Below are 23,283 nucleotides of genomic sequence, written 5' to 3' on the forward strand. Positions count from 1 at the left end.
AAAAATCAGGCCTCATATTACCCAGGAACTATGCTTTTTGGTATTACTGAATGTGTATGTATATTTATAGTATGTATTTATTTATGTATGCTCCCTGTGCTTGGTGGGTTTCCTTCAGGTACTTGGCGTTCCCATATTGCTCGTAGTGTGTGAATGTGCGTGTGAATGTTGACACGGCTGTGAAAATGGAAACAAATATTATGGCCACCATTGGCCTCCACTCTCCCTAGTTGGACAACAGAGGTTCCTAGATGGATCAATGGTTTGGTACAATTCGAATACGTGTGCATGGAACCTATTGAAAAATGTAGAAGTAGAAAAGTAATGGCTACATAGACAGATTATTTCCCCAGACATGATATATTGCACTCACCATGTAGTAAATTTACTACAGAAAAGAAAGGCTAGCAAAGTAATAAGTAATTATAGTTATAAATAGACAGATTACTGCATTAGACGTATTGCACCGATCATATATTAGCTAAAACAAATCTATAGCGATTGCATTAGTCGTGATTTTTTTTTTTTTTTTTTTTCGTGTGTGTGTGCAAAACACAGGTTCCCCCCTCCTCTCTCCCCTGCTTTTAACTGGCAGACAGCATATTGCACTGAGAGCCGTTTAGTGATTGTATCAGGAAGGGCATCTGGAATAAAACCTGTGCCAATCATATATGCAGATCAGACGATCTGCTGTTTTGCCTCTTAGCAGGAGCAGCCGAATAGCTTTTCAACAAAGAAAATACTGTAAGTTCTGGTTTGATTAATTGAGTCCTGACAAGACTTGTTCATGGTAAGAAAAAAATAAGGCTGGACACATCGCTCTGCATCGCATTCAAACCAGTCATCCATTTAAAAAAATAAATAAATAAATAAAACATAACAACTTCACATGTAATGTGTTTAATTAATAGCCATGAACTGATCACTAATCATGTAAAAGGTCACTGTTGTCATAATCCAGTCATGTTTGTCAAGCAAGGCATTTTTCTTAGTCACAGTCTTATATGTGTACCCAAAAGATTTTATTTCCTGATTGTATTATATAGGGCTTTGTTATTCATGGGGTTAAAGCCTCCACACAGGGATGTGCGGTTTTCCCTCTTTTTTTCCCATCATTAAGCTTTTTCCTGTATTGACGCACCATATATTTTGCCATTGTGAATTCCCACTAGACAGACGACTGACCTCGAGTCAACCCCCCCTCCCCCACACACAAGCCACATGTATGCACGTCTGCTGCGCATCACGGATGTTTGTTGAATGGAACTAAATGACTTACTGACTAATGAAAGAGACATCCATGTCCATATATGCTCTCCCGGCCTGATTTAATACCACAAAGGAGACAAGACCGGATCGTTAGTTATTTCCATGCTGATGTCTGATTATTCGCAAAACATCCCAGTAAGAAGGAATTATAGCACACTGCTGTATTGTTGTGTGCCAGTGATAATTTGCTTATGTGTTTCGCCTTCTCTTCCTGTTTCAGATCCGTGTGGACGGGCCTCCTCATGGCGGCATGCAGTACGAGACGGTGTCCGTCATTAAGGACAGGAGCCCTATTCTTAGAGACATGGCATTCTCGCTGGACCATAACTATATCTATGTCATGTCTGAAAGACAGGTCAGTGTGTAGCACAGACACAAGCACGCACATTGTCGGTACCTTCTAGTCAGTTAAAAACATTCATTTTCCCGATACATTTTAAAAAACGTAATGAAAAAAGAAATGGTAAATTGGTTAGAATGATGGTTTAAGGGCAGGTGTTCATCTCTGCCAACAGCATCACTGTATGATGCAAATTCGAAACTTCACATTGTAACAGCACAATCTTGGGATGATATAAAGCTGATGATAAAGTTGCTTTTGGATAATTCCATAACTCTTCAACACCAGGGCAATACAGTAAAACACCTTCTGTGTAATAAAGCTAAAGGTATTGTGGTGTTCACTTCGATTCTTACTAAAATAAAGGCATCTCCGTGTTTAATGGTTTTATACTGATGTACTGTAACATATCCACCCCAACACCCCCCCCCCAAAAAAAAAAAAAAAAATAAACAATACAATAATTTCAAGCCTGAAACAGTAAAAATGGGATGAAAATATTTTTCTTTCTGCTGTTCTGCATCTTGCATTTCTGCCCCCAAAAATTCTGCACTCTTCTGTTCTTTCCTCAGCAGTTCAGCTCCTGTCTTTTCTGCTGTTCTGCTCTCTGCTATGCAGCGCTCTTTTGTTCTATGCTATTCTGTTTGCTGCTTTTTTTTCTGGGATCTTCTGTTCTCCTCTTTGCTGTTCTGCCCTCGTTTGTTTTGCTCTCTTCTTATTGGTTATATTCCGTTTTTTTCCCTGATCCCTGCTCTTTACTGTTCTGCTCCTCTGCCTTTCTGCTCTTCTGCTCTTCTCCTCTCTGCTGTTCTGTTCTTTGCTGTTCTCGTCTCTGCTGTCCTGCGCGCTTCTGCTCTCCTCTCTGCTGTTCTGTTCTTTAACGCTCCGCTCTCTTTTTGTTATTTTCTGCTCTGTTCTACTCTGTGCTCGTCTGTTATGTTTTCCTCTCTTTTCTCCTAATCTCCTCATCAGTCTTCTTTACACTTCATTTAAAACAGCCAGAACACAGAAAAATGTACGCTGCATGCGTGTACGAAGAAATAGTGACATGTAATTGGGAATAAAAGACAGTATGGCACTCGACTGGAGAGGGGGGGGGGGGTGGAGGAGTGAAGAGAGATGGCGGGAAAGAGACGGAGAGCAAGGTCATCTCACTGTGGCTGTAATGAAGTGAGTGAGAGTAAAATGGCAGCTAGGCATCAGAGCTGTCATATTACGCATCAGGAGCATCAGGGGAGTGGAACATGTCTGTGAAAAAAAAAAAAATGAGGGTCTGTGATTGATGACTGCCCTGCTTCCTTTTCTGTGGACATTTTTAGCGGTTGTGGTGGATAGCGCATGTCCCTCTGGTGTTTCATTTGGGACTGTGTGGCCTGAGTGAAGTCAGGAGGGTGATACAGAGGTAATGAGTGAGAGAAGGAGAAAGAGGAGGGGTGCAACAGAACTTTCGGTAGTGCGTTAGGATATCTAGCTGTACTTTGTGCGCATGTTCAGAACTGCACACATCAGTGCACTGAGTGGCTCTGTCATGTGAGCTCTGATTAGTGTTTACTCCCAGCGGAGACAGAAAAGGAAAGAGTGAGTAAGAGAAAAAGAAAAGTACTGAGTCAGCAGATTATGTATTTACACACACACACACACACACATACGTATATGTCACAAGGGGATGAGCTCCCAACGCTCTGTCAACTTTATAGCGCCATGCATTATCCCTGCATCGTGCAGACCTTGAGACAAAGAATTGACACCCAGTGATTTACTGCTACATACAACACACATTTATGTCCACTCCACATCCCTTCATGTTTCTGTCCTCAGGGGGCGATTCTTACCTCAGCCCTGACACAACTGATCTAGCTGCGAGTATGGCAGAACAAAGACTGATCACATCATAAAACAACCATCAGCAGTTGCTGTCCTTGCCTCACCCTCCTTCTGGTCCATGCTCCCATCAGTACCATCTGATTAATTCAGCATCACTCAGTTTAAAACACAGACTGAGATACTCAGACTCTCCATCACCCTAACTCAGGATTAGCATGCTCCGCTCTTTGGAAGTTAATCAGGCAAAAAAAAAAAAAAGGTAGCTGTATTCTTACAGAGCACCTGGAAGGAGAAAACCTACTGTCTAGTATAAAGTGCTGACAACCAAGACTTCTTCTATAAATATTGCATAAATATCTCTTAATAAAAAGGGTCACCACTCTTAGATTATATGAAGCATCTATCAGACAAGTCCCTGGGAACAACAGCTGTTACTATGGAAACAACAACCTATCGGAAGAAGTGCATCAATATAAAACTGTAATTTGTTAGAGCAGGAACTACAGTCGGATGTGTGCTGTTAAAAGGGAATCAACATCATCTGATTTGAGAATTGAACAGACCTATAATGCATTTGAAAATCTGGTTACCATTCAAAGCGGGAAAATTGCATTTATAAATTCCACTTAGTCCACTGAAAGCCAGCTCTCCCCATCCCACAACAGCTATCAAGTCGGCAGCACGAAGGCTAACATGTGCTTCCACTCAGAAGACATGCGCCGATCAGCCATAACTTTAAACCACTGACAGGTAATGTGAATAACATTGATTATCTCATTTCAGTGGCACCTGTTAAAGGAGTGGGATATATCAGGCAGCAAGACAAAAGGCAGTTCTCGAAGTTGATTTGTGGGAACTACAGTAGGAACAATGGGCAAGGATTGTTGTACTGGGTTTAGAGCAACTCCAAAACCGGTCTCTTGTATTCAGCCCACCAAAAGTGGTCTAGAACAAAACCACTGGAAAACCCTGGACACTTAGTGCTCAATGTGGAGAGTGAATCCGGATCCTACTGAAAAGATACTATATCACAAATTGCCGAAAAACTTGATGCTGGCTTTAATAGAAGGGTGTCAGAACACACAGTGCATTATTGCATGTTGTACTGTATATACAGTACTGTACGACTGCGCACCTGCAAACCATTCAGGTTTCCCATGCTGACCCGTCTCCACCATGGACATGATTCTGCTATGTGCACATTAGCATCAAAACTGAACCATGTGCACATTAGCATCAAAACTGGACCATGGAGCAATGGAAGATGGTGATATCGTCTGATGAAGAAATGGCATCTGAATGTACTATAAGAAGATGGCAAGCTGGCAGAGGCAGTGTCATGGGAAAAGTTCTACTAGTTCCTGGCATTCATGTGGATGTTACTTTGACAAATAATACCTACCTAAACATTGATGCAGACCAAGTACACCTCTTCACAGCAACAGTATTCCCAATGGCAATGGCCATGAATGTCGCAAATAGTTAAAGGTGTTGAATTAGTTGCACATCTGTGGGATGTGCTGTACAAACAAGTCCAGTCTACAGCAGCACCACCTTGGGTGGAATAACCCCGATTTGCAATTACAGCTTTCATTCGTTTTGGGCTGCTCTCCACCAGTTTTTCACATTGCTGTTGGGTAACTTTATACCACTGTTTTTGCAAAAAAAAAAAAAGAAAAAAAGGCCAACAGCTCAGCTTTGATGGTTTTGATGGTTTTGATGGTTTGTCACCATCCATCCTCCTCTTGATGACATTCCAGAATTTTCTGGGGTAGATTGCAGTGGTCTCTTTTTTTTCCCCAGAACTGTATATAAGTCAGGCTCAATTTATGTTAAGTTAAGCCTTGCCTTGTCACATATACAGTACATTACAGCACAGTGAAAACCTTTTTGCATATCCCTGGAGTCAGCCCTGGAGCAGACAGGGTTAAGAGCCTTGCTCAAGGTCCCAACAGTGGCAGTCTGGTGGTGCTGCGACCTAAACGGCTGACCTTCCATTCAGTAACCCAGACCCTTAACCCTCTGAACTACCACTGTCTAGAGAACTGGAATACTCTAGCTGTGTTCCCTAAGGTATAAACATTGTAAATGTTCTCTTTTCAGAAGTACAACAGCGGTCTTTAAAGTCCAATTATATTCTTTAATGAGGTTTCTCTACAATTATGATCCTCTAACTAGAGGGACAAAAGACATACCCTTGAGGCTACTATTCCATTGACAACCTTTGTGAACAGTTTAGTCCATTTTTGAGAGTATATTTACATATTCATGAATGAGACATGCATTCTGTATAATTTCTCAGCATTTCCTAGCAGGGTGTGTGTTAAAGATATATACAGTACAACACATTGCACGTCTTTGTCATTACTGTAAATTCTTCTGACATAAGATTTTTCCAAGGGCTAATCCACTGCTCTTTGTTTAATACTGTATGTGTCGCAGATCTTTTTCATGCATTAGCTTAATGAGAAAAGAACAGGATTAAGTTCCTCTCTTTGTAATTGTAACCTCTTTCCTCTGCCCACACAGGACAGTTTCGGTAATTTGTAAGATTTTGTATAGCCTGCTCGAGAGGTACAGAGGTCATGACCACAGAAAGATTCCAGAAATAACAAAAAGTCTAAAACTCTGTTTTCCTACATTGTAATTCAGGCAATTATACAGCCTGCGTCTGCTTTTCGGATACAGTCTGCAGTGCATGTTGCAAAGGACATGCACGTCCTTGCTGCTCAAATAAACTAATTATTGTGCTGCAGTCTGACCTTAACGCTTCAACCGACCCCCACACACACAGACCCGCACCACATACGACAGCAAGTGTTAGCGTTCAACTAAGACATGTTCGCACGTACGCATGCACCCATTTGATATGCACATTCTGACTCCTCGTTCTATTCTGCCGTATATTGTCCTTGAATTCAAACATAGTTCGATCTCAATTATGTTCATTCTATTTTCATAGTTTTCATTCCCTTACATGAAGACCGAATCTAAATGTATTGCTTTTTGATATAGATCTTCTTGTATCCTTTACATAACCCATCAAAAAAACACACACACACACACACACACACACACACACACACACACACACACACACACACACACACACACAGAGAACGTCATAACTCAGACGCTCTTGTCGGCGGGTGCGCTTGTTTCGGACGTTTAATGACGACAGATTCCAGAACGTTAACGGTCTCGTGTGACTGGTTCATTTTAGAGCAGTGCTGTGGAACGGATAGAGGATGCAGCTGCTTAGGTTCCCCTCTCTGCTCCTCTATTAGAAGTAATGCGAATTCTTTGGGAGACTGCAGGGTACTGTGTCATCACTGACAGTAATCAGAGAACCCGAAGCGAGCGCTTGATTCATGCACACAGTGAATTTCCTTTCTGCTGCTGCAGAGCTGAAGTGTGTATATCTCCTCCTCTCGAGCGATGTTGGTCCTCTTTGTCGCCGTGTCATAATGAAGGATGTACACATGTTGCCCTGCATTAGGACCAATTCTGCAACGGTTTACGACTTTGTCTGTCCTTTCTGAAAGATGAAAATATCAGCAAAGGTGTCTGTTGTAAACCATAGCGTAGATTAAATAAATATGTATGAAATCTTCATTCTATATACGTAAAACAAAGTAGCCATGAAAGCCATCAGTCTAAAGTAATAATTACATTAAGAGGGGGTTCATTGGATAATTATGGCCATTTAGCCTCTTTAAAGTTTCCATATTTTACTGTTTTTTTTAACAAGTTAACACACGTCTCAGTGCTCCCACAAAGGTGTAAGTGTAATGTGCCATTTAGATGCCTATGTAAATGAGCTACTGCTGAGAACAGCAGACATGAGCAACAAGCTAGGGGAGGGCATCATCCTATATTAGATCACTCTCACTCACTCACTCACTCACTCATCGTCTATACCGCTTTATCATGGGGTCACAGGGGCCTGGAGCCTATTCCATTGTCTTAGGGCACGAGGTGGTACATCCAGGACAGGGTGCCAATCCTTCGCAGGGCACACACACATAGACACATGCACTCCAACGCTTATTCACACGCTACGGGCAATTTGGAAACGCCAGTTAGCCTAATCTGCAAGTCTTTGGATTGTGGAAGGAAAACAGAGTACCCGGAGGAAACCCACCAAGCACAGGTAGAACATGCACACTCCATGCACACAGAGACAGGAATTAAACCTAGCAGGGATTCAAGGATTTGAGGAATTGGAGGTGCAAGTCGACAGTGCTAACCACTAAGCCACCGTGATATTAGGTCACATTAGGGAAAGATCTATTTGGCTTGTTTAAGCCCTGGACAATAGAAGCATTTTCTCTTCTTTTGTTTGTACATACACACTGGAGATGCATCTGCATGTCTAAAAATGACTAAAAAATTAACTTTTGCACAAAAGTGAATTTTACACCGATCAGCCACAACCTTATGACCATCGATCTAATATTAAACAGCTTCCCTGTTTGGCCTTGAAAACAACCCTGACACGTCTTGGCCTGGACTACACTTGACCTCTGAAGATGTGGTATCTGCTGTGGTATCTGGCACCAAGCCATCAGTAGCAGATCTTTAAATCCTGTAAGTTGTAAGATGGGGCCACCATGGATCAGACTTGTTTTTTAGCACATCCCACGGATACTCAATTGGATTGAGATGTGGAGAATTTGGAAGCCAAGTCAACAATTTAAACTTGCTGTTGTGTTCCTCAAAGCAATGAACCATTTTTACAGTGTGGCAGAAAAAGGCTTCACTCCCCACATGCATCAGTGAGCCTCGGCCGCCCATGACCCTGTCACCGGTTCGTAGATTTTCCTTACTTGGACAACTTTTGGTAGGTCCTGACCACTGCAGAAAAGAAACGTCCCTCAAGAGCTGCAGATTTGGAGTTGCTCTGAACCAGTTGTCTAGCCGTCACAATTTGATCCTTGTCGGAGTTGCTCAAATTTATACGCTTGGCCAATTTTTTCTGCCCAATATATCCAACCCGGTTCCAGGGGCTATTATAATTACATAATTATTATTCATCTATCAGTTGTCATAATGTGATAGCTGATCGGTGTATATAACAAATATTTTTTAATATCTGATTTATAAATTAAATATACTATAACTTAGCCTGGTTTTAGCTTTGCATTTTTTTAATATACAGTATTAGAGTTTAGCGTATTTTAGTATAGCATTCTAGTGCAGTAGAAGAATACATGAGCAAAGTTCTTACTTTCTCAGCTTGCACATATCAGTAAACAAATATTTTTGCTATTCAAATTTTAACAGCTGCTGCGTGAAGCAGAGCGTGTTTTTAATTAAAAAACACAAAACAGTGTGTCTGCAAATTATTGGCTCCACCAAGGTCAAAATAATATCATGCTTTTCTACATTATGGAAAACCAATTTTTATTTATTTTTTTGTTTATACAGAAAGTTTGTTGAGAAATTCCTTAAAAATCATTTAACATCGTTCTATGCAATACCATGCAAAAGAATTACACTTGGATTGTTTTGCGTTTTTGTTCGCTTAGGGAAACAGCATGGTGCAGAAAAAAAAAAAAATGGTTAGCTGAAGGGTTAGGGATTGTGTGTTTCCTCCGCCTGTTTGAGTGTGTGCGGTTTGAGGGTGTACGTTTTCATAGCAAGCAGATGCAATTATGGACGGAGGAGCCTTTGGCTAATAGCTTCAAAATGTCAAACTGCTTCAGCAGAGAGGAGTTTCTTAGCATAGAGTAGTGACAGAAGAGAAATACTGTAAACGATGTGAAACTTAGGGAGACTTAACAACATCATGAGCATTGGCGAATATGTGTCAAAGGATATGTGTTACAAGAATAAATCACCGTCTCTCAGGTTTCAGAACTCTGGCATGTGGTAAACCCCTGTTTCTTCCTTCTTGGCAAACTGAGACCACCTGAGATGAATGCACGGTAGAGCAATGAAAAGACGTAACTACATTTTCCACCTTCCCTCTGAGATAAAGAAAACAGATGACAAAGGCGTATAGAATTTGAATCCAACAAAGCCGCACCTGGGTCATATAGTCATAAGCAAATAGGTCAGACCTGTAAGCTTTGCATGATCCAACCTCGTGTGCTGGACGACAGCGTAGCACGATAAACACACCCGGTGTAAAAAAAAACAAAAAAAAATGGAGAGGTCAGGGTTTGCATCTGACTACGTGAACTGGAAGTAAAGCTTGTAACCACAATCTGTTGTGTAGTGTTAACACTCACTCGCTTCCTTTATCCTTCCATCTAACTTGGAAGATAGCGCAGTGGCTTTTTAACACCCTCATTAGCGGCGCTAAAATTGATACGCACTTCTGCCAGGTTATTAACAATGAGACGCTGATTCCTGACTAATCACTGATGCATTTAGTTATTTGTTCGGAGCAGGCCAGAGTTCAATGCCAATCAGCAATTGACCGTGAAATTGAAATAACAAAGGCGAGCGAGATTTCTTTTACCATGGAAAGAACATGCCGTCCTGTGCTCCCGCATCCTGGCATGATGTGCACCCGCGTACAGTCAGTTTGTGCTGAAGAAAGAATTTAAAGAGGGGGGGGGAACAGAACAAAAATATGTCCTTGTAAAAGGCTGTTTTCATTTAGTGTGAGCAGAGCAGGGATTGAACAGGGAGGAGAAGTCCGGTGCATCATGGGATGATGTGGAAAGTCAGCACTGACGTGGCCTAACAGTGTCACGCTTTAACAACGTCTTCACTGCGCCCACGTTTCTGTTAGGACAAGTGTGAAATTTCTATCGTCCTGACTAACACGGGCGGGCTCGTCAATGAAGTGTCAACTTTCACGAGTAGATCTGACTCGTCGCCGTTCTCCGGTGCGGCCGTATTTGTAGTGATAATAGCCTCCGTGTAATATTCACAACCGTGTTCCTGGAGCTCTCCATCCCAGTAAAAGCAACCCTCTTACTGTTGAGATCATCGGCTAATAAAGGAGACTTTTTTTTTTTTAAACTTAGCAATTTCCCCCCCAAGTATTCAGCTGTGAAATTTAAAATCCATGCATGATTTGCTTCTCTTCCTGCTCCAGGAACCCAGATTACTTGCTTTGTGTCTTTCCAACCCTTTAACCTCTATCTTGCACAAAAACAGACACACATCTCTTCACCTCCACCTTTGTTTGGCCAGGGATGAGGGATATGTAGGAAATGAGGTGTGTGGTTATCAAGGACTGGGAAATGGGATTTTTTTCACCCAGAGACAGACTCACTGGAGTCTATTTCTGCCTCCCACACCATGCAGAGCTGGAGCTGCCACTCAGGAGGGGGAAAAAAAACACTAGTGCTCTTGTTATGCCTCCGGAGCATTTCAGGCAGATATCATCTACTTATTCTATATCTGCTATCAGAAGATTTAAGCCCCAGCATCGATGTGTAAGACAGGATGCTAAATAATTTGACGGAACCTATATGTGTATGTACCCGTGTGCGCATTCGAAACGTGTCCATCCACATCGAATACATCCTGTGTGCGCTGACGCTCCTGCAGACGTGGCTCATGGTTTACGGCTTTGTGATGAACAGGGACGCTGCAGCTTGCACATCCCCCCCAGGACTGCACTGTCCCTCATAGCAGATGCAGATTGAGTTGGCTCATAGCCACTTTTGCTTTGTGTGTGTGCGCGTGTGTGCGTATGTGTAAGTGTGTGTGTCTGTGGGGGTTGTTAGGGGAGAGGCCTTTATGTGATGGAGGGACTAACAGGAAATCAGCAGAGCAAAGGATGTGATTAATGAGAACAAAGCGACATTAATATTCAGTTAAGGGCAGCACACGCTTGCTCTCTCTCTCTCTCACACACACACACACACACACACACACACACACACACACACACACGCACACATATATATTACCACCACATACAAAATGCTACTGGTATATTTGCCTCACAAGAACCAGAAAAGGAAACGTGGTGGTTTAGAAATACGAATCAAATAAAGATAAAGAGACCAGGACCTAACATACAACCTAATAGATAAGTCATGTTGAGATATTATGTAAGTTGAGTGTGTGTTTGTGTGTTTGTATGATTTTTTTGTGTTCCTTTCCCTCGTTTTTTAACGTTTTGCTTGTTCACCCACTGGTCTCTTCTTGACCCCTGTTAAAGGGCTTGTTAAAGAAAAGCTACAAGGAAGTTATTTGACCAATGACCTCCATCCTCCCTTTCATCACCAATCAGTGTCAGGCAGCCTGCTTTACACAAAGACGTCGATGAAGTCAAGTCCCCACGCGGACAGCGGAGGAGGAACAATGAAAATATTCCTGATTTGTTTAAGCTGTCCATCAGGGAACAGGGTAAAACCTGACAATGCCCAATAAAAAATAAAAAAATGTATACTATTTAGTAGGGACGGTAATCATCAGGGACCACTTGATACACTATTATCAGAATACAGTGAGAAGTCCCCTACATATGAACATGCAAGTTGCGCTTGCGCTTGTTTAATAGCGAAAGTTCACAAATCACATGTCCTGCAGACATATCCCAATATGTCTGGAATCATCCAACCATCGAATGGATTTTAAAGAACAAGGATGAGATCATGGAACATGCTAGTTTTATATTGTGTATAGCCAACTGTGAACGGATCCTATTACCTAGACTTACCCAGATGTTTGTTGGACTTACAAACAAATTTCATTTACAAACAAACTTTTGGAACGGAACTTGTTCATATGTTGGGGACTCGATGTACTCAGGCTCGATGTGTCCTGATTAAACATTTTTCTGATTTGCTTACAATTCCAAACAAATTTAGCAAATAGTTTTACTGTGCTGTGTCAACAGTTCTCCCCGTGGTTGGTGGGTTTCCTTCAGGTGTTCCATTTCTTTCCCACAGTCCAAAGACTAAAGAATAAACTGGTTAAAAAAGTTTCTTCTGGTTACAATCTGTTTTCTGTATTTGTCTGGACATGCTTGTTCATGTATGATCTGAAGCAACATTAGCCACACAGAAGAATGCCCTAATCTAAAACTATTGGCAGGATTGAGGTCAAATAAAATTTCACCTACACCACACATCCTGCTGGATCGCAAAATAATACAACTTGTGCACTCATAAACTCCCTATTTAAAGACTAGTTTAGTAAAATTGGATAATGTGAGATAAATTTTAAGCTGGAAAGAGACTGTTCATGCCATGCGCTGTGTAAAACAAGTGCAACCTGGCAGGAATCAGCCGGATCCACACAGATCGTTATCGGTTCTGTAGTTAGCATCCATGCTGCTTTTCAACAGGATCTATTTGACAGTATAGAAAAGCCTGGCTTATGCTAATGGATGTTTGATTTATTTAACATCATTCCTTATCTCAGGCTACCAAGGGGGTCTGTGCTGTCGAACCAGTGGAGGTGGGACAGGAATCAATTCCAGTGATAAAGTCTGCTCGATAACTGGTGTCAGGTTGATGGTGTCACTCACTATTGATAGGGTTACAAATCCTGATGAATGCCCCTGTCAATACATATGACGTTATGGATGAGGCTATTTAACTTGCTCAGGGTTTGAAGGCTAGTCACAATCCCATTCTGTCTTTTGAGTATGTAACACAATATCTTGATCTGTATTTGTAGTAGGGATGGGCAATTATTTGAAGTTAATCCAATATCCAGATCTCCTAATCAACACTATCCTGCATGTATCAGGCATTTTTTATGTTAATAATTTTCTTGTTTATGACAATTGTTTATGTACTACATCCATACTGCTCATAGATGGGAACGCTGCTATTTGGAAATAAAAAATCTCAGCTTTACCAGTTAAGCGTTTATAGTAAAAATCTTGTGAGTGAACGAAAAAAAATGCTAAAAATTATTGTTTGTTAATCATAATCAAGGCTGGTGGTGTAGTGATTAGCACTGTTGCCTTGCACCTCCAGGGTCCGGGTTTGATTCCCGGCCAGGTTCGATTTCCATCTGTGTGTGCATGGAGTCTGCATGGTCTTCCCATGCTTGGTGGGTTTCCTCTGGGTACTCTGGTTTCCTCCCACAGTCCAAAGACATGCAGATTAGGATTGGCACCCTGTTCAGGGCCCTAAATCTCCTGGGATAGGCTCAAGGCCCCCCGTGACGTTGAACACAGGAATAAGCAGTAGAGGTACAGTAGAGCGGTGTAGTAAGTAATCATAATCAAGGTAACCTCCAGGTATTTTGGTTTCCTCCCACAGTCCGAAGACCGGCAGATTAGGGTAATTGGTATTCCCAGCACTAATTTGTAGATTTATATTTGTAATTGATTTAAAGCCAAAATGGTCTAAACAGATCTTTCAATAACTATAATATTACCTCTACTACTATTCCTTCAGTACCATTGAAAGAAGAAAAAAAAATGCATTAAAGGGTGAAATGCTAGCACTGTCAGCATGGACTTTGAATTCAAGAGATGAGCACAATAAAAAAATCCTTTTTTTCATCTCTTTATTCACATTTTGCATCTGTATAGAACATGCCATTGGTTCACTTGTAGTAATGTATTCATACTTGCTTCAATCCATTCTCCCCTTGGAGAGCCGATGTCATCGGGAATCAGCGCATGTGTGGTTGTGTGTCTTGACCTTAGCAGTGTATCAAAGTGCAAGTGTCAAGTTCCCTATAAAAGGTTAGCTCTAGGTGGACAAACCTATCACGTGTTCCTTCTGCGCTCTCCAAGAGAAATATCAATTGATTCCTCTTTTGTTTTTGTTTTTCAAACACTCATATTTTCATTAACACCTTTAGAGCTTGGATTGAAAGCTAACCATAGTTAAGCCAAATTCTCGCCTCCTTATTTTATAGTAAACCTTCTGTCTGATACAATTTTCTCATTAATTATGATTGCTAGTCTTCTATTCTGTTCTCCTCCCCTTCTGTGCTGCTTCTAGACGATGCCTGTGTGCAGTTGTTCAGCTCAGGTTTGGGGCAGTAGTGCACAGTCTTGGCTATTATTACTAAAAAACTCCTGATGATCTGATGTCATGTTATAGATTTCGGTCCGCATATGGTGGCGAGCATGTGTCACTTGTGGTGTTATTAGTGCAGAGCTGAGGCAGGGGCCAGAGGCAGTTTCTGTACCTGCTCAACCCTCATCACTGTCTTAAAGGCTCTCCAGGGAGTTTTCACTTCTCCGCTGACTTAATATCCTCTAATGAGGAAGGGAATACCTGGAATCCAGTGGCATACTAGATGTTTGTTTAGATGTTTGTCACTCTACGCGGGGGTGGGGGAAGGGATAAAATCAGCACCAGCCTCCAAAATTGTAAAAGCTGCGTTCACTTTTTCCTCAATCTGTCCATTGTTCATCAACATCGTGTTGGGCGTTTGTGACAATGAGATGTGTCAGTGCAGCATAAAATCTATTGTCAGACATCAGTCAAATATCTGGCGCCTCTATAAGTGGTGCCTCCGCGAGCTGTTTTTAAAAATATTTTTTTAAAGCAAAAAGAAATCAGTGCGAAATAAACACGTTTTTCCCATATTTACTACGGTTGTGTGGGCAGTGAAGTGACAGTTCTGTAACTTTCTCATAGTTCACTTCTCTCAGAGACGTTGGCTTGTTGGCTCAGGAATCAGGCGCAAGGATGGCAGGATAATAACATCCGCAATTAAAATGTTCTGGCGTGTCAGGAGTCGTCGTAGCTGTCACCAAGTGACTGTATAATGGGGAGCCTCTGTGCATGCTTCGCCATGCAAAAAAAAAAAAAAAAAAAAACTCCCAGACATCAAACACATCACTAATAATGGCACTTCTGTCTCCTAATTGCAGGCTTTAATTGCAATAATTATTTACAAGCATAATTAAACAAAAAAAAGGAAATCTCGAGGAGAAGTACATGCTAGTTCAAGGAAACGCGCACGGTTGTGTCAAGAGGCAAGGCTGCAGCAGGAGAAACGCTGCTAGCGTGCTATCATTATCGCTAGCTGTCTAATTGGAGGAGGCAGTCCTGTATGACTTGCTCGTATCGCTTTCTCTCAGTAAGTGAACACAAACTGGCTAACTGAGACAGAGAGTGCCTAATGACTTCATTCTCTGCCAGTGCACAGAAAACTGAAATAACACTCTGTAAATATCTCGGAGCTTCTTTGTTCTGAAACGCTGCAGGGAGAGGGGAGGGACGGCGGCGGATCAGGTGGTGCGTTTGGACTAATGTTTAGGTAAAGGTGTCGTTGTAAAGAGCTCTGTCTGGGCCAGATGCACAAGCAAGTGTGGTTGTGGAGATTATGCCTTATATGGAAAGCTCAACAATTCCTCATTTTTTATTTTATCTTATCCTTTTTTTTAATGCAAATTAAGCACACTGGTAAAAATCCAAAGTACACCGTTTCCCTTACGGTGCTTCTGACTGGATTTTAATCTCAAAATAACACCTTATTCATTGTTTCCTACATTTTATTTTATTATATTTATTATTATTATTATTATTATTATTATTATTATTATTATTATTATTATTAATTGTACTCTTTTTTTAAAGATTATTTATATGTCATGTTTTTATAATCGTGCATTCAGGCTTTATTAATCCTTGGCCCTAAAGATAGCATAACAACAAGCTCCTCTTTATCGATTACAGACAGCCAAATGTGAGCTGGGTCTCAGGCTGTGCCAAAGCGTAATGGGTATAAACCTAACCTACCACTGCGCCTGCGTGCTTCAAGACTAAAGCTGTCAATGTCTACCTGTTTTTTTGCTGATGAATGTCACTGTGAGCTGGGCTCCCCTCCTGTTTTTGCAGGGAGGAGGGCGGTAAAACTAAGCCCCCCTGCCTGCCGAGCATGCCCCGAGCATCCCGTCAGATTCAGCTGTAAATGCCGGGCAGGCTGGCAGGCGTCCCGGTCCTGCCTCCCACACCACTACCCAGTTTTGGAGCCTGCCAGAACCACATATGCTCTTTGTCTGAGCTGCTGAGCTGCTAATGCCTTAAACACAACAGCAAAAAAAAAAAAAAAAAAAAACCTGCACCATGTGAGACAATTGATTTCCTCGCTTGCACAGAGGTGGTGGCAGGTTCTGCGTTTTTCTTTAACTGGATATGCCAAAAGAATAGCGAGGGTCTCTGTTTTGGAGTAATGGCACCAGTCAACAATACCTAGCCTGTCTTTCCTCCATTGGCCATATTGAGAGAGAGCTGTCAGACCGAGCTGTGCTGATGGACGCTAATGGTGTGTGTGTGTGTGTGTGTGTGTGTGCATCTGCAACTATGTATGAATTTCCTTTTCAGTCTGGTCAGCCTGTAACACCTCTCTGTAATGTCCATTCATATGTAAATATAATGGGCATGGGCTTGCTCGAGACCTGTTTTAGCCTCAATAAACCTACATCCACTCATCCGAATCAGTCCAAATACACCAATCCCACATATATTTAAATCTAAATGTTTTTAGCACTACACGGTGGGGTTTATGACATAACTTTTGTTTTCATGTAAGTCATTCATTCATTTGCGGTCAGTGTGAGAAACAGCGAAAGCACGGTGTCCCTGCTCATGACTCATTCTTATTAACAGCTGAATACTGAGCTGTACTACCGTGTCAAGTTCTCTAGTTATAGACGGTGTTAATTTTGGCAGCTTATTTTAATTTAGTTCTGGTGTTCGCAAGATGTACATTAATTTTAGTCACGTTTTAGTCTAATAATTATTGTTGGGTTTAGTCTATTTTTTTGTTGCCAAAAACTTAAAACATTTTAGCATAAATTTAGTCATGCATACTCACCTTGAAAAACAATAACAGAAAATAAATTCTTGTAATGAAGCAATAGCAAATAAACAATATACTGCTAACATAACATTTTCTATTCATATATTTGAATTTCAAATGACAATTTCACTAAAAATAAGTGAAGTGCAAACAATGTGGTTTCACTATGACTGTAGGGGTTTGTTTATAACGAGTTTAAGATTAGTGAGACTCCATGGTGCAATGGATAGCACATTGGACGTCTATATGATTCAAAGGTTGTGGGTTTAAGTCCCACCAGGGTCAAGGTTTTGGGGCAGTGGTAGCTCAGATGGTTAAGGCAATGAATTACTGATTGGAAGGTCAGTGGTTTAAGCCAAAGCTCCACTAGGTTGTCAATGTTGGGATGTTAAGCAACCTTACTGTATCTGCTCCAGGGATGCTGTATCATGGCTGCTTTGCTACCCCAGCTATGCTAATTTTACAGTGCAGCAACGCATATGTGCATTCCCTCTTGAGTTAAAGTGGCTTCACACAGGTGATGGTACTTTGCACCATTAGCTTTGTTCAATTAATTATTGTAGTCTGCAGTAGTGGATAACGGTAGTGAGCAGAGAAGCTAATGATAATAAGATAATGTTATATGTTTGCAGGTGATAACACTTAAACTTGTGTTATCTTGTATTTTAACCTTGATCTACACAAGGTCAAGGTTAAAAAATGCTAAATACAGATTTAAAAGTAAAGTTAGTTCACGAAATTAACGTTGGTTAGAGCATACATTTACTATATGGTAGAATATATTTATTTTTCCTGCCTTATCAGAAATGTTATATTGCAGCAACAAAAATAAATGAATAAATAAAATTTCAAAATGTTTCAAAAATGACTGGACATTGTCTCAAATGAACGACTGATCTATAACTTTGATGTATTCGTTTATTAATGTATTTATATTTAATCCGACTGAATGATTCATGAAAGCAGCTGATAGATAAAACCGATTTTAAAGATAAATGTTATATGTGGTCCAGACCTGCTTTTTCAAGATCATCTACAGATTTAGGTATGCATCCTGTGCTCGGTCGGGGAGATGCTGATGAAGGAGCTGGGCGGATTTGATGTGAATCACCCGACTTGGTGTTTGTGGTGCATCTCTATAGCAGCACTAACAGAGGTAATGATGGTAATATGAACAGGCTCATTGCCACCCACAGAGCAAATGATGGATGTCACTCTCAAGCGCTGAGCTGGCAACACGCTAAGTGAAGCAAATGCCATTAGTACCGGACGTGTAATAGTGCTGCTTTTTATCATTTTGAGACATTTTCCTCGTGATCCTTAGTGTCCATGTAACACATTTTCGAAAAGATAGAAAAATCCTGGGACATAAAAACAAAGACTTCAATCCAAACAAAACCCTTAAGAAATCCTTTTTTCATTAGGCTCTATGTCTTTTCTACATCTTGTTTTCCCAGAGCCCGCCTACTAGTTATGAATTCTCAGGCTGGTAGCGAGGTCAAGACAAAGAGAACTATAGACGGCTTCGTTATCTGTGCATTCTCCTGGCCTCTTGTCACACTGAGAAAAAGAAGGACTCCTCAGAGAGGCTGAAATTAATGAGGAGTATGCAACAGCACAGATCTGCTTTTCATTCCACTCCACGGAGCTGAAGGACATTGTTTACTTTGCCTCTTCCAGCTCCACAGGTGTACAAATTATTCTTTAACCATAAAAAAAAGAGGACAGAAATCAGTTTTCTCGATCTGTGTCACATAATAATCAGGAAAGCTTGAGATCAGCGGAGTGAATCGGATGGATACGGAGCATCAGCTGCACTCCCAGGTGTCAGTGTACTTCTTGTAAATTGGGCTTTTCTCAGGGCCTACAGTTGGTTTGCTGCTTGGAAGAGGATGCGTATTTGGGATATGACTGGTACCAGTCGAAGGCACCTGAGCCTCATAATGCACCCACCTCCCCCCAAACCTAGCCAAAAAATGTGCTAGGCGAGTGCCCGTTGAGCAGGCACCAGACCAGTGGGGTGCAGACAAACCTGCCATCTGTATATTCTCATTCTCAGACACACACACACCATAATATGAAAAGAGGGAAACAAAGAGCCAGCAGAGGGGTGTTAAACAAATGGATACACACAACAAAGTACAGCCCTTGTCAGCCAACCAGAGCATGAAGTGCCTCACAAACATGTCTGTTGTCTTCTATCAGGCTCACAAATACACACATAAAACCTGAGCGCGTACTCACAACGGAGCTCGCAAAACCCAAAGCACAGACCCAATCAAGTGGGCTCCCAATCAACCCTGGGATCAGAGCGACACTCTGTCTGGCTGCTGTGTTTAAATCAATAACCCCCCTGCTGTCTCCCCCTCTACTTGTGTGTGTGTGTGTGATAGAAGCAAGGAGAGATAGAGGGACCTCAGCCTGTTGCTTGGGATGGCTGCATTATTAACTCCTAGCACACTGGCTGAGGCGCTGCCTGCTGTCAATGCTGACTACGTTATTAGCTTAGAGACTAGCTTACTGCTGCTTGGGGACCTGCTGGAGCTGCTGGTAAAAAAAAAAAAAAAAAAAAGGAAAAAAAAACTGCTGCAAATCTCTCCATCCATAGCAATCAAGCATCTGGCATCTTTCAGTGCTGGGACTTAATATTATTACGGACATATTGATATATTTTTTTTCTCGCCTTTCTTTTTTTTAATAATTTCGCGCCATGCAGCATAGCCTACTGGGCATTGGTGTAATTGCATCAGCGGCCTCATCAGTTAGTTTATCTTGACAGTAGCATTGTGAGTCCTGTGACCAGTCAAAGCCTCTCACCTTCATGGTGAATGGAGTTCTAGACCTGCAACACCCATGGATCATCGGGAGGAAGATTCTCGAACTTAATTGACAGACTGACTGGCAGACAGACACCGTAGGCTTTCTGTGCTGCCTCCCTAAGGAGCATCAGATCAGGCTTACCAGCTGTGTCAGGAGGCTTGGCCTGTCTTTTTTTTTTGTCTCATTAGAGGTACAGTCATTGTGGGGATTCTTTTAGCTACATGTTGGCAAATATCTAAAGCACGTATCTACAGTCTGTTGTTTCTTAATTAACCAACAGATCCTTTTTTTTTTTTTAAGTATACAAGCTATAATGATGCATACGTACTGTAAGTGTGTGTGTGTGTGTGTGTGTTTTAGTGCTGGTGGTGTGGGTGCAGACATACAATCACCAGTCAGCTCTCTTCACACAGATAATGTCTCAGTGGTACCGACTCCTACCTCACCTCTTTTCTCCCCTCTCTGGCTTCCCAAAAGAAAGTTTCAGTCATACATAATTAATAAACTGCTCTCTTTCTCTCTCACTCTCTCTATCGACTGGCTGCAATTTTTAGCTCCCCATCTCCGGTCGATTCACCCTACTCTTTATCAGTCAGTCTGGTTCTTCCTTTCCTGAATTGTTTGGGTTAGACAGGGCTTCCTGGAATGCCATGACTTCTACCCTGCATGTTTTAAAGAGCCGTGAGGACAAGTTGAAGGGCATCGCCCGTAGCTCGCTCGGTCGATTATTCCGATGCTCTTCTTCTGCTCCCGCACTTTTGACTCACTTTCTAATATTATGAATGGATACGCTTCCCAAAAAACCTTACAGTGGATAATCTTAGGTCTGTCAGTAATCAGAAAGCCTGTGCCGTGCTTTTATTTACACGTTTATTTACAACATGCACTACTTTACACTAAAGTGTTTCAGTTATACGTAGGGGTGTTCAAGTCAAACCGTAACTTGCAAGTCCACAACGGACTTGTGATGAACTGTCTTGTGAATGAAGGTGAAAAAACCTAATTGACATTTACAGAAGACTTCAAAGACAGTATGGTGATGAGACTCCTTCCTGCAGTACAACATTTGAATTGTGCGATCATCTTAAAGGATACCGTACTGTATGTCTGTAATTTTCTAATAAACATTCAGCGAGGGGAATGCCTGATCTTTAGAACTTGCCAGTTAAGTCATCTGCAACTTGTAGAAGATGCACATCTCCCTGTGAGTACTATGCACACACTGTAATAATTCACAAACGCTACTTGCACATTACAGGAACTTGGATGGAAGTTATGGGTACATCCCCTGTATCATCCTGACCTCAATTGAAGCCATTTTCACATATTTGGGCCATTAAAGGGGTTCCTGGGAGGCCCGTGTTTCAGGGAAGCAGGCAGTCTGATCATAGCTTTGGCGTCCTCAGAAACCTTTCTACCTTGATGGTATCCAAGCACTTGTGAATCAATGAGGTAAATGCATTAGTGTAGCAGTGGATCATATAGAGAAATAAAGAAACGTTTTTACTCGTATAAATGTGTTCTGGTTTTGAGCACACTCAAAAGTCCCGGTTTGACTTGAACACCTCTTGTAAAAGCAATGTTTTTATAAATCACACTCTTTAACGACGCTCTTAAGAGAATTCAGGTTTCAGGTTTCTTCCTCATGATGTGTCCTCATCGTCGTCACCTCTGGTTCACTCATTAGGTAATTAGATCTACATCCAGATTTCTTTGTTACAGTGCCTGCAGTTAAAAGTGCTATACAAATGAAGCTGAACGGAATTGAATTAGTGCCTCCATAAACTAGCCAATAAACGTCTTCCGACAGAGGCTTCAAAAAGAGACTATTAGACATGCAGCAGACTCTCTTCCTTGTGACTTAGTGTCTGACCTTGTGTGCTAGTATTCAGTGATTAATGTACATGATTTTTATAATAAAGTTTTTTTTTTTTACTCTTTTAATAATAAAGCCCTTACAACTCCATTCAAACAGGCAGCATCATGACTGAAATCCCTTATGTGCTTTTATTGGAAGCAAGAGATGATCAGCAAAAACCTTCCACATTAAACATCCACATCCACATCCTTCTTTGGCTGAAGGGTCATAATAAGAAAAGCCCACAGACAGCTATCATGACTTTTCGATAGTAGGCTCTGCTCTCCATCACTCACACGAGCACTCATAAGCTCGTACTACTCAACTTTTTACCCTGGATCCAGCTTTATTTTCCTGGGTCCTGCAGTGAGGTGAAATATTTATATTCTACATATTATTGTATAAATGGAAAAAAAAATACTAGAATACAATACTACACGACTGTTGTGCACCTTGGCATGAAGAACCACTTTGCTTACAAACATGAAAAGCAGGCATTCATCATAGTGCTGATGGAGAGCTTTAATATGACTGAAAACAATAGGCTCAGAAATCGAGCTCCACAATGAGGCTCTTTCATGTGACTTTATAGTGAAATTGATTCACTGGAGCAGGCTGTGTGATGCGGCTCTTTCCTGCGAGTCATTCATCAAAGCAAGGCTCGTGAATGCAAGATAAAGGCTCTAGTAATGAAGCATAACAATGAGGGTTTTTTTTAATGACCTGGTGCTGTCAGTGGCATGACCTAAGCCTGGGAGCCCTGTGACGCAGCTCTGCTGTGGGCCCCATCCTGTGATTCTTTTCTGACATCACAATGAGCCACTGAGGGATACTCTCCTTCAGTAAAATACTAGAAGCACTAAAATGTTGTTGTTGTTGTTGTTTTTTATTTTTTATTATTTGTGATGCACACTGATACCAGACAATTTTTCTGGCATAAATAGGTTTCCTAGTGCTGGAGTGTCGGAATGATTCAGCTGAGTTAAGTCTGAGCGTTCAGGCCAAATCCCATAAACAAACAGTGCTAATGGGAGGGAAACATCTCACCAAGGGGGTCCAGGCACAGAAGCACACACGGAAGTGCATAGCAATGCAGAAGCATTCAGCGCAAGCATGTTTAGCAATCTGCAAGGATGAAATATTAAAACTCCTCATCATGCATTTTGATCTGAATGTAATTTTATATCAAATATGTATACACTCTACATATAGATCAAGTATAAATACTGAACATATTGAACTATGTTAAAAGGATTTTTTATTGCCAAATATTCCAAAGTTTAGCAGAAACCTATCATTGCTGTATAGGGCAGTGCACAGGAACCTTCAGCACACCCTGCATAATGTGTTTATTATTAACTTAATAATAAATTTAGACCAGTTGATGGGATGCAAATGAGAAAAGCATGAGTTGATAGCATGTAAATGAGAAAGCGTTTCCTACCATAATCAGGACACGCTTCGTGAATTGTAC

At 41.3% G+C, this 23,283-nt stretch overlaps 1 protein-coding gene across 3 annotated transcripts in view; it reads left to right on the forward strand.

The window, feature by feature from the left end:
• plxna2 (plexin A2) overlaps positions 1-23,283 on the forward strand; it is a 225,150-nt gene that overhangs the window by 94,431 nt on the left and 107,436 nt on the right. For all 3 annotated transcript variants that reach the window (XM_053482589.1, XM_053482588.1, XM_053482590.1), the window contains exon 4: positions 1,490-1,624. In XM_053482589.1, the coding sequence (XP_053338564.1) occupies positions 1,490-1,624 (135 nt within the window). The remainder of the gene's footprint in view (positions 1-1,489; positions 1,625-23,283) is intronic.

This window comes from Clarias gariepinus, chromosome 22 (genome assembly GCF_024256425.1).
Source record: "Clarias gariepinus isolate MV-2021 ecotype Netherlands chromosome 22, CGAR_prim_01v2, whole genome shotgun sequence".
NCBI lineage: Eukaryota > Metazoa > Chordata > Actinopteri > Siluriformes > Clariidae > Clarias > Clarias gariepinus.